This window comes from Ciona robusta, chromosome 2 (genome assembly GCF_009617815.1).
Source record: "Ciona robusta chromosome 2, ASM961781v2".
Taxonomy (NCBI): Eukaryota; Metazoa; Chordata; class Ascidiacea; order Phlebobranchia; family Cionidae; genus Ciona; species Ciona robusta.
The window spans coordinates 5,399,535-5,411,921 of NC_143236.1; the positions used below are offsets into that span (position 1 = coordinate 5,399,535).

General features: G+C 37.3%; 1 protein-coding gene across 2 annotated transcripts; it reads right to left on the reverse strand.

Annotated features, from left to right (window-relative positions):
• Positions 1-3,559: 3,559 nt before the first annotated feature.
• LOC149740485 (aquaporin-1-like) lies at positions 3,560-7,817 on the reverse strand. Of its 2 annotated transcripts, none has more exons than XM_089872159.1 (8): positions 7,670-7,817; positions 7,203-7,393; positions 6,741-6,802; positions 6,272-6,459; positions 5,375-5,579; positions 4,754-4,834; positions 4,368-4,491; positions 3,560-4,300 (listed from the first exon to the last, which is right to left on the reverse strand). In XM_089872159.1, exons 2-8 carry the CDS (start codon positions 7,381-7,383, stop codon positions 3,756-3,758), a joined length of 1,386 nt encoding a protein of 461 aa, XP_089728285.1. In that variant the 5' UTR covers positions 7,384-7,393; positions 7,670-7,817; the 3' UTR covers positions 3,560-3,755. The 2 variants fall into 2 exon arrangements, with proteins under 2 accessions (XP_089728285.1, XP_089728286.1); XM_089872160.1 differs by having other exon boundaries at positions 7,203-7,390; positions 7,670-7,812.
• Positions 7,818-12,387: the final 4,570 nt, after the last annotated feature.

Genomic DNA, 12,387 nt, shown 5'->3' on the forward strand with positions numbered 1-12,387 from the left:
TATAAAAAATACATAATATACTTAAACTGTTTTATGCAAAAAATTTAAAAGCAGTTCGAAAAAGTTAGACTACCGTAAAATAATGTTTATTCGTTTCTATAAATGATATGTAAGTAATAGGTATTGTACCCTGAGTCTGATATAAAAAGTTTTGACTCTTATGCATAAAATGAAAAACGTTGGTAAAATTTAAAGTATTGTAAAATAATGTTCAATTGTTCATTACATACTTTATAACATTACCACAATGATTGTACTATTGTTTAACATAAACTATGACCTATCAATTTAAATAAAACATTATTAATTATTACAACACACTATAACATACTGATATTCCCATAAATCGTAAAACTGAAACTGAACTACAGAGTTATAGTTACAGAGACATCTGTAAGTGTTAATTATTAACTGGTAAAATGTAAACCCGTTATCTCCAAATCTTAACCACTATTTGCTCTCAGATTCTTGCCTGTCATAAACACTGTACACAGCGAAGATAAATTTTATTTTACAACAGAAATACATTCTACTATCTACTGTACAACCACATTTACAACGCCAGTACATAAGTTTACAACCAGCTACAGGGTAAAAAACATCACATATTTATTACCAAAGAAATATGTACCTATTAAAACCACCCATAAGAACATGAATCCTATATATTTTCTTTCCAATCAAAACCGCGATAAAATGTATTAAACAACCACAGGTTATATTTCTCTGAAATCTGAACATGTTTCGAGTGAAGTACCGCAAATAAATCTCAAGCGTCTCGACTGGTTCGGATATCGTTCTTCGGGTTATTTATTCAAGTGCTGTTTTCTGTTGTAAGCGTCTTAAAAGTAACAAATATCCAGGCATTCATAAAATTTAACTTAGCGGAATACTAATGTAACTAACTAGAATTATTTAGGCTTGAAAACCTTATTCACCAGCAATTAGTCAACAAATGAGACTGTTTCACGCACGCATGCACTGTATGACATTATGCGGCTACCGCACCATAGGCTTCACTAGTATCCGGCCATAGACAGGAAATCAGGCAAATTGCAAGGATGCACGACGCACGCCTTCATATTACATTTTAATCTCTTTAATTGCCCAGCAACCCACACAAATGGCACGAAATTAAAGTTCAACTTAACCACTGGCTAATCTTTTTAACTCTAAGCACTATTAAACATCTGAACAGTTGAACATTATTAAACCAAATTAGAAAGGCTTAGCGCCTACTAATCCTTAGAAAAGCTGGTAATTCAACTGCAAGCCATACTAAGTTGAGACGAACCTGTAGATTAAGTTTAGAAACACAATGTTTACTCTTTATTGGCACAGTATCATTTCAAAACAAGCAAAATACACTTTAAATTTGAAAATCAATACAAAGCTGTTGGGTAGAACTAAACAAACTGCGCTTGGAGGGAGTAATAGGAAACAGTTAATAGAATTCGCAAACCACACGACTTTGAATATCCTACAGCAGCCAAAACTACTGTTGCTAAACTTGCTACCTTCTAATGATATGGGCAAACTGTTTAACATTTAGTTGTTATTTTCTGTTTTCTTAAATAGTTTTATTAGTTTTTATGTAAGAACCAAAAACAGAAAAAACAAAAAAAAATCTTTTTTTTTAACTTATGTGCTTTTTACTTTAGTCATTTACCATAGAAGCCTGAAAATGTTAGGATAAAACTTAAATATTATGACAGCATGTATAATATTTTATTTTTAAAACTAAAAAGAAACCTTTGGCCTTCAACAGTATCTATACTAGTTAATAACGGTTATATACAAAACTGCACTTTTTTCTCTGCGATAATAAACTTACTGAAATTAAATTGCTACACCATAATCTAACAAGTCTGAATACAAAACGCTCTGAAATATCAATTACAACACAATGTCTTATTTACGTACGTATTTTAACACTGTATTTTGTAATAACAGCAGAACAGACAATTGTATCTAATTTCAGTATATTAACACGATACAGCATATGAACTCCAATTCTAATGTAACTAAATGGCTCTTAAATTTAGACAGCTTCGTAGGTTATGTTTTATATAACAAAACAATTAAAGAATTTATTTGTTGCTTTTTCTTTATTTTTTCAAACAGTACCTTTATTTAAAAAGAATAAAGTTTAAAATATTTTCCGCTCAAATGCCAACCTGTTTTGATAAATACTTGGAACAAATAGTTTAATACATACTGATTATGCATTAAACGTGATTTAGCACAGCCAAACAAACTGTTGCATTCAGTATAAGCTTTCATATTAACTGGTATAGGATAACCTATTGAATTATATTTTGGTATTTCTAAGCGTTTTGTGTTGCACAAAACAAATTTAGAATTAAACATGACTGAATAAAGTAAACATGGCTGAAAAACTTATTTACCCTTGCATTGGAAGCAACAACAATCTTATAACACGGCCCATGGGTGTTCTGTTTTATATACCTTAAGTCCTTTTACAAGCTAGGTAACTTTGTAGTTGTTATTTTTTAAAGGATGACTGACAATTTAGACAACCCATAAGGAACCACAAGAACAAAGTTAAAGCAGCTATCGTTGAGTGTCTTGTTTAAGGACACATATGCCCCCCCAATGGTGGCAGCTTTGAGCTTTGAAGCTGTATCATCTGTGCTAGAGGCGGGCGCTCTAACTAATATACAATGACACCTGACTAATTTTTGAAAAAAAAAATACACAATGACAATACAATTGTATATCTAATAACATTTACCAAGTGTCAAGTTGACAACATCTTTAAATTCAATAACTACCTAAATGAATCATAACAATCAAGTCGTTTAACAATCAAGTAGTTTAATTAAAAGAGTGTACTCAAAAAAGGTATATATAAACCCTATCATTGCTTTAATGATAATCTTTGGCCAAAGTTAAAACACAAACCCCTCTTGTTTCCTTGTTTCTAAAAAGAAATTTCAGGTGTATTCAAATTCAATAGGTAAACTTGTAAGCACTAAGCAGCGTTTTAAATGCAAATTCTCCGATATCATAAATAGTAGCATAAAACAACGCTACATAAACTCAGGGGAGATGAGTTTTATCTAGTTTTGAGTACAACAAAGCGTATACTTATACCTTCTACCCAAAGTCCGTATATAAATACATGTTTATATACGGACTCTGCTTCTACCTATTCATAAACGTCAAGTCTCCAAATAATAACAACATAGGTTAAAATACAACGCCTATTAAATTTTCGCTGTAACGAAATATGATGTTTTGCTTTATAGGACCTCTATGAATTCCGGTTTTCGGTTGACTTTTTTTACAGTCATCGGGATTTTTAGAGGGCCACCAATATAAATATACAAGATCTTTAGCTTTACTTGGTCGCAGGATTTTAATATACCCAGTAATGATAAACTCTATATTAAACTTTATAATGTAGATTAAAGATACTGTTACAACAAGTTAAAACTTACAAGTAGACAAACTTATCTTTGTTGTCGGATCTTTTGAATCCTATACCCACGATTGACACTTTATAAGCCACTTTCATACAGTTACTACATATTGCTTATTTCTTTTACTTTGTATTTATTTTTAACATCAATATAAATAACAGTTAGGCATGAGATGGGATAAAACATGCTTCAGTGGTTCGCACCAGATTGAAAAGAGGTAGTTGTGGCATCAGTACCATACATAAAGTTTAATAGAGCTGGGAAAAGGTGAACTTTAAGAAAGGTTTATGAAAAAACAACAACCAAAGGCTATAAAACGCTGTTGTCGATTAAAACATTTGTGGATGAACAATCTTGAAACGTTGCTGGTGTACCAACGTCACAACGGGAGTGTCTACCGGACGTCTCAAAATTTTGATTGGTTCGGTTCATAGGCGTCATGGGCATACTACATGCGGTGCTGGGTCGCGTAGATGGTCGTGACGGTGTTCTTGTCACGGGAGCGCTCGACGTCTGGTACCGCAATGGCTGCAAACCAGGAGTGCTCATTCGGCGTGGAGTCGTGGCCACCATAGTTTGGTGCGGAGTTGCCGGTGGCGGTTGGCGTTGGTAAATTTGTTGAAATTGCGGCTGCTGTTGTGATGTCGGGACCTGCACGTATAGCGCCTGTGTGACGTCAGATCTCTGCGACATTGTTGCGTAGTAAGCTGGGTGCTGGGCTCGCACCAACGTGACCCCTTCATCTCGTTGACTCAATGCTTCTGTTGGTACAATGCTGGTTGATGTATGGCGTGGCGTTATGTGGTTTAATGGCATCAACTCATGAGCATCATGTTCGCTCCGGACAGATTCACCTGGGTTGAAAAGCGGTGTTAAAAAAAACCAGAGAGTTTAATAAGCATAAATGGTGCTGAGACAAACCTTCTGCGCTTCTTCCTGATTCTGTCAACTTTCGAGCTCTAGGCTTGCGGTCTGGTGTCACAAACACATAAGTGTACAGCACAGCACCAACAGAGCAACCAATTATCGGCCCGGCAATGTAAACCTAAAAAATCATGTCATTTATACCTTGTTCTAAATATTTTCATGCTTACAATAACGCAACAATATATATTTAATCGTACATTAAAAATATTCATAAAAAGAAGTTTAATATAAAGAAATGTAACTTGGGTTTCCTCTTGTGGCAGTTGTTATAACACAGGTATTCTGTTTAATACATCTCGTGTCTGCTTACCAGTTATCACGTATATTGGATAACAAGAGTAAGCATTTCAACACGTCTTTATCGGCAAACCTCTACTTACCCATAGATTAGTGTAGTACTTGGAAAGTAGGGCAGGTGGAAGCGATCTTACTGGATTCATGCTTGACCCGGTTAAACGACCCTGTCAAGATAAGACATGATAATCAACTATAGACAACCAGAACAGAGTTCCTAAGAACAGTACGCTATGATAAAGGTCTGGGTATACCGAAAAACTTTTACTAATTAGCAATTATGAAAAAATGGGCACATAATACTGTGGGGTATGATGTGATACTTTTAGCACATGTTGTTCCACATTTTCTAATCATGTGTAAAACAATTACCAATGTTATTTTTGAATTCGAAATGTTTTTAATTTACTACCAAACGAGACGAGAAAATAAAATAAACGTGTAGGCCTATTTTTTTCCTAACGTGTTTGACCCTGAACAAATTCACAAGACCCACGTGTATCGTATACCCTTAACGACCACTTAAATGGATTCATAAAAAAAATGTTGCTATAGTGCTTCATGTTTTATTGGAAATGTATCTTATGAAAACTATAGGTCAGCCAGTTCGCCTAAATTGTGTATTCCCTTTAGAATGAAATGATATATTATTACTCGGTCTCCATTAGTTTTTCTCCAATCTTTGATTAAACTTTTTTTTAACTTACCGCCCACAAAGTGTTCGCGAGGTAAGCCATTCCCACAGGGATAGCGGACGATCCGAGTTGTGATTGGCTGGTCGCGTATGTTGCTAACCACGTGACGATGAGAACGACTGACTGTAAAACCTCGATTCCAAAACCCTGGAGAGGCTCCAGCCCTTCGTGAAGTCGAGATACGGCGTTCATTTGTTGATTTTCCGAAGGAAACATTCTGCCAAAACATATTAACGATGAAAATAACCAGCATTTAGCAGAACATGCATAGTAGGGTGGGGAAAAGATAAGACATCTTTTCATTCTATTTGTTTGTCCTATTTTGTAGTAAACAAAGAACATTCAACGAATTATAAAACCATATTCTCACGACTCCCATAGACCGTTGTTAATTGTTTCAAACACAATCAGTATATTTGTATATTATGAGCTAACGGTGTTCCATCTTACTCCACACTGTCCACAGTACTGTAATTTTAATTGTGAAGAAAATCTAAGTAGCAATATGATATGCTGACAACGTGTTCTAGGAAGGCTTACAAACGATACACGTTAGATGTTCAACGCCAAGGTTACGAATCGCTACAACCCTTGCTTTAACTAAATTTCCGAGACAACCATAAGTGGTTTGCATTGGAGCGAGGCAGTTTCGCTCTATTAGCGATACAACCGCAAACACGTCTTGCGGTTTGGCGCTAGGCAGCAGTATTTAAAGTCGAATACCGTTTCCATGGACTGTAATTTCATCCGAAAAAACAACGTCAACTGCGAATGTGTTGCTTTTTTCGGTCGAAAATCAGCGTCAACTGTGGATGTGTTATTTTTAAAAGGGATGACAATGGACCGACCCCGCACCTCGCCACAGAACCTTACCCATCTAGAATATACAATCCTAATATTAATCCTTACCCATAGCAAAGTGCAGCGGCGGTAAAACTCCCACCAAGTTGAGCCAGGCAGAACACTGCAGCTTTGACCACGGTCATGTGACCGGCAATCACCATGGCAAAGGACACTGCCGGGTTCATATGACCCCCACTGATCTTCTCGAAGCATTGAATTAACGTAGCATATGTCAGCGCAATCCCAACGCTTGTCTGTGACGAGAAAATGTTAAATTTTAAGTAGTACGTATTATATACACACATATATATATAGATTAGACTGTGGGGTAGGATGGTTACCGTTCGCACATAATGTCCCATATTTCATATAATCGTGTTTTTAACAGTTTATATTGTTTTATAGTCGTAAGAATCTGGTTTATACTTTTGTAAAAACATTATTTGTTTGCTACCAAATGAGACAATTAAAGAGAGTAAAAACATAAACCATCCTACCCCTACCCACTTACTATATATTGGAACACAGAACGTACCTGCAACGGGTCAGAAGCATAGGAGATGAGTTGTTTCGATCGCGCGTCTAACGCGGTATTTGCTGCAAGAAAATATTGAAATTTATTTGACTAGCTGCTACGGTAGATTATTTAAGCAAGGTTGATAGAGATTTTACAGCTTTACTCTTTATTCGCGTGGTAGCCTAGGGCAACCAGCAGCAAGCCAAACATGAGACTTTAATGCTGTATATTAATAAATGAATGTAACTTACGAGTTAGCATGTATGTTACTTTTTGGGTAATTCTTTGATTTTTTTATGTGTTTTTTTTTTATATTGTACGGCTGACAAATTAGACAGTGAACAACAAGGTGTCCGATTTCACTGCCGCATGCGGAATTGGACATGGGTTTCCATACGACTTTGCATGCGAATTCGCACGTCGGATACTGTGTACAGCCACCTTAAGAGACCACTGGGTTATTATGCATAATAAACTTACCTGCAGTGGAAGGCGCCATCATATGACTAAGACACACAATAAAAATAAAGATGAAAGTAGCAAGAAATTCAGCAGCTGATGACCTCCACAAGTCAACATCCGACAGTTGGCTTTTCACGCTCTGCAGCGCCCTCTTACGGCGGCTATGAAGCTTTGTTACGTCTTTCCGGTCGTTATTCATGACGACACTGCTGTGAAGGAGTGGTTAGTTTAAGTAACAAATGACTTCCAGAATTGAATCGTAATAATAATTGAACTAACGACAATACGTGGTATTTTATGAGTTGATTACAATAATTATCCACAGTTTAACGTTTAGAATGCTTAAATAGCGGCGGAGATTAACGAACCGATTATGAACGTATTTGATCCAATGTTGTTTGAAAAACAACGGGATTTCAATATACGATAATGTTAACGGATTTTAACGATCACATACTAGTTAATAATTGACTTATACTATTTACCTCTTGTTATGACAAAACGACAAAACCGGATTTTCAGAAATAGGTAATCCAAGTCTTCAAAACAATAAAACAGATTCCGATCCACTTAATTTTCAGACGAAACAGTTTTCTAATCACTATGCCTGCAAAAACATGAGCAGATGACGATCAATGTAAAGAGTTACGAGTTAAACACCCGCTTAAAAACCGTCTCCACTTTTTAATCCAATAACCACCGCTTGTATCTGTGCACAATTACAATCTTCGGTAATGAAAGTAAAACAAACTCCTTACTGAAGAAAGAGAGGTTATTTTAATCGCCAGTTCTTACACGCGATTACACTAAGTGGCGTATGACCGAACATCGGCCAGTATTTTACTAAACGAACAAGGTAGAGACTCCTGTAATACTGCTATTTATAAAAGTATTCTTTTTTTGGAAAACATAACAACAAAACCTGCATTTAAATAAAAATATGGTATGAATATCTTAGCACATCACAATCTTATCGCATCTGTGGTTTGATGTCAATTTATCCATTCCCGTCTTCGTGACAAGGTTCGATCAAACATTGAAGTGTCAACAAACCAACCCTCCTTGCCCAACGAAGCGTGCAGACCCCCGCATCCGGGGTCCACATCTGCCGTACCTGCGCATGCGCACTAGCACGCTTGCAAAGGTGCTGTTTCAACCCAGAGGTCACAAGAAGCAGTGGAGCGTGACCAGCAGCGGAAACCAACGAAAGTTATGAACATAAAGCTATGAGTTAAGTCACAGTGGAATTGGGTCTAACTATTCACATTGTGACGTAATGCCTAAACGTCCTTTGTTGGACAAGAATCCGAACTGGTTACCCCTTCAATTATTTCGAGAGTTAAATCCGGTCTTTAGGGTCATTTATACGATACGATAAAAGCCACGCGTTGACGGCCTTTGTTGGAAAACAATTAAACAATCAGGTATGTATCGCGTAACAATACAAAGCGCGTGTAACAAACGCCTCAAGCGAAGAGTTAAATTTCTTAAATTTTGATGTTTTGATACAAGAGCGGATTAACTCAGTGACGCTTTGCAACGACATGCCGCACGTATACGTTCATTTTCATAACCTACCGACGGTCTTTTCCTAAAACGAACAGTAATTCAAAACCGTGGCCAATTTTCATACCTAATACGGTTTTTTCAGAGATTTTTGCAACACAATACAAGCTCGTATTAACTGATCCCTATTACATATTATTACCGAAATCCCTTGTGTCTAACCCACTTATTACGACGGTAGGCAGGAATTTCATCCTTCCGTGTCACGCACTACTGACTGCAGATACGCTCGCTGACTACATACTTTCCTGGGGTTGCACGAAGTCAAGACGGTTCAAAATCGCCGGAGCGGTACAATAGATCTAAAGAATCGAGATTCTGTTTGATTGTCCGCCTATTGGAAAGAAAAGTTGCTTGTAAATGCAGTAGCTCTAAACTGCATTTTTCCGACCTTTACCGCTGCGGAATTATATTTCTGTATTTTAACTTTAATGAGAAACAAATCTACACACCTTTCTATACTTCTTTAAGAAGCATATTCTGTAGGGGCTAAGTGAACATTACACACAAACCAAGCTTTCTTAAACTGAGACACTGTTTGCTTTCTACTACTTGGATCGTCGCGGTTTCTGGTGAGACAGTCGTTAAACAAAACCTCTAGCAGACCCCGTCTTCTGGTTGGGCGAATGAATTTCGCAGCTTTCATTGCGTGCGAGAGAGAGCGCGTATAGCTCTGGAAAAAGAGAAAGGGCAGTAATAGAGATCGTATACGCACGGCCTTGAATAAACAGTCGCTGTTGGAATTTGGGATTAGACAGGAAATTGACAATTAAGTGGCTTCCGAACTCGAAACAACGGACATTCATGAAGGAAATAGGTTTCGCATGGCCAACTGCAGCGTGCGTTGGCATTGAGATTATGTTTTGTGTACATGCCTTGATTCACACCTGTTTGGCAAAGTGGAAAACAAATGACGTCACAATATAAGTTGTCCCCCAACGAAGCAGCGCAGCGTGTGAAACCCAATGATGGATAATCACATGATTTTTCTTGAATGGAAAATTAAATTTTCCGCTAAAATTTGAACATTTCTACTGTAGCTCCAGATTTAACGAAAAAAACAGCGAGGCTTGTTAAATTTCGCGCACTAAGTAACGTGACATTTATGAAAAGTATCCAAAACGCCAGTTATTAAACTATCCTGAAGTTTTTGAACCAACGTACTACCTTATCATAACTACGAACGTTCGCGTAGGCTCACGTATTTGGCCATTTTGTAAAACCGTTAATTAAAAAATTAAACTTAAAAGAGTATAGGACTACAAAATTTTTAACAAAATTTAGAGTGAGTATGTGATCACGCTTGTTATAGATCAATCATTCGATTTAATCTTGTTTCCTATATGCTCGATCGGGTAGAGAGTTAACTGGGCCGGTTCCGCGAGTAATGTGACGGGCGACTACTGCATTATGCATTAGCATTGTGCGTGGGAACACGACGCTTTCCTGTGACGTCACAAAGGCCCGTGTTCCCACGGTCCTGCAAATCCCAAAGGAGTGCTACACGATTGGTTGGTTTAGTCACGAGGGGCAATAGTTGGGTAAAATGGGACAAGCAGAAAAGATTGATAGCTCATGAAAACAAAAGTTCGCTAATCGATAAAGGAATTTGCATCAAAAAGCACCGAATCCGTTTTTAAACCACTCATCAAACGGCAATAAACAATGTACCAGATCGATGCGAAAGCGAGGACAACGCCGGATTAAATGAGATGCAATCTAAAAAACGTACGTTAACAGACATTATAAATTGGTCTTCCAGGTTTAAAATCAGACATAGCGAAACTAAGAAAGCAAATATTCTGTTTGTCTCAAATTGGACTTTCGTTTACACTTTTGACATCAAAGAATAAAAGCTATAACTTACTCCAAAATCGTGTGTTTATAAAACGCTACAATATAGTAGGCTGGGGTAAGATGGACCATTCTGTTTTACCATGCCATTTGCTGATAAACAAATAATCTTTACAAAGTTACATAAAATACCATCATAACTCTAAAACAGCGTAGCTAGTTGTTAAAAACACAGTTAGGAAATACGGGTTATCACGTGCTAACGGCATCCATCCTATTCCACAATGCTATAGCTTTGTTATGCCGTTGCATAGTAGGGTGGAAGAAGATCGGACACCTTCAACACATAATATCCAAATATCCGCCTGATTGGGTTTTAAACAATTAACAATAGTCTATGAGAGTCGTGACGATATTTACGGTTGTATAATTCTTTGATTTTCTGTATAATACCAATTGCGATGAAAAATTAAATAAAAAGGTGTCCGGTGTCCCATCTTTCCCCACCCTACTATATATTTAATCGGCACTCGCTTGACCTGATAAACCATGAAACTGTCCGCTGCTATCAGTTCATCAGCACAGGTCGGTTCCCACACCAAAGGCCTCTGTCCACTATTAATCATCGCATTAACTGGATGTTTAGCGGGCGCGAAATTGCCGTGAAAATTGCCACGACAGATCGAGCAAGTGGACCGAAGACAACCGGTTTCAACCAGTTCATTCAGGTCACCGAGCCGGACCGAGAAATTGAAAATTTATGCGAAGTCGAATTCAGTTAACAGTTATTGAATTTCAAAACAACTCGTTTAATAGATGTAATTGAATTAATTAAAAAGACGCGAACTAATCGGTCTAACTTTTTCATTGTCGAATTTTCATCGTACAATCTCTGTACACATATGCTGGGTCTGTATAACGTTTTAGTGATATTGCCTGTTTGAAACTGACTGGTGTTTACACTCGCTTATACTTAGCAGTGACTTGACTGATCTGCGAACGCTTTCTGTTTCTGCTGTATCGACTCCACGGCCATTCCTGGAATGCTACATTCCATCACTGAGCTAAATACGAATCCCATACACCCCGTCGTTACGGGCGCGAACGTATTTTTACAAGGGGAACAAAAGTCATCCACTTACACCACGGGACCGGCCAGCGGGAGGTGTCAATCAAGTGACGTCACAGCAGGGGCTCTGCATAGCGTGAGTTCAATTAGGTTCAAAAACACACAAAGCACCTACGTAGTGAAAGTCGTGCCAATGACCTGATATTGGACAATTCACGTTTTTACGAATGCTGTTTAATAATTCAAACACTCTCGCAGTAGAAAAAATGGCCGTGCCTCCTTACAGGTTAGCGGTAATGGCCCCACGCTCTAGTCTAAACCAAACGCTGATTAAAAATGCATCAGTCATGCGGTATACTGTTATACATATGGCGTATACATTAGAAAATGACTAAAACGGTAAATTTACTACAAGCATGGATATTTCTTATCTAAAAAAAACATATTCTCTCCCAGTCATAATAGCGAATCAAATAATAAGCATTCTGGTTTTAAAAACTTAACTATAAGATGAACTCTATAATATACTGTCTCCAGCTTTAATGTCCTCGAATCAGGTTTGAATGCAACCACCTTTACACACTGTGTTTTTATCTGAGATTGTAAAAGTTTCATTCGATTGCTTTTTGTCCTCGCAATCGATTACTTTGCAATCATTTCGCAAGGAAGACAATGCATTGGTGCTGCGGGCGATCTTTATCTGAGCGACCTTCGTTTGTTGTATTTACAATTGGTGCTTTAAAAACGTCACTAACACGAATTAATCTGTTTACT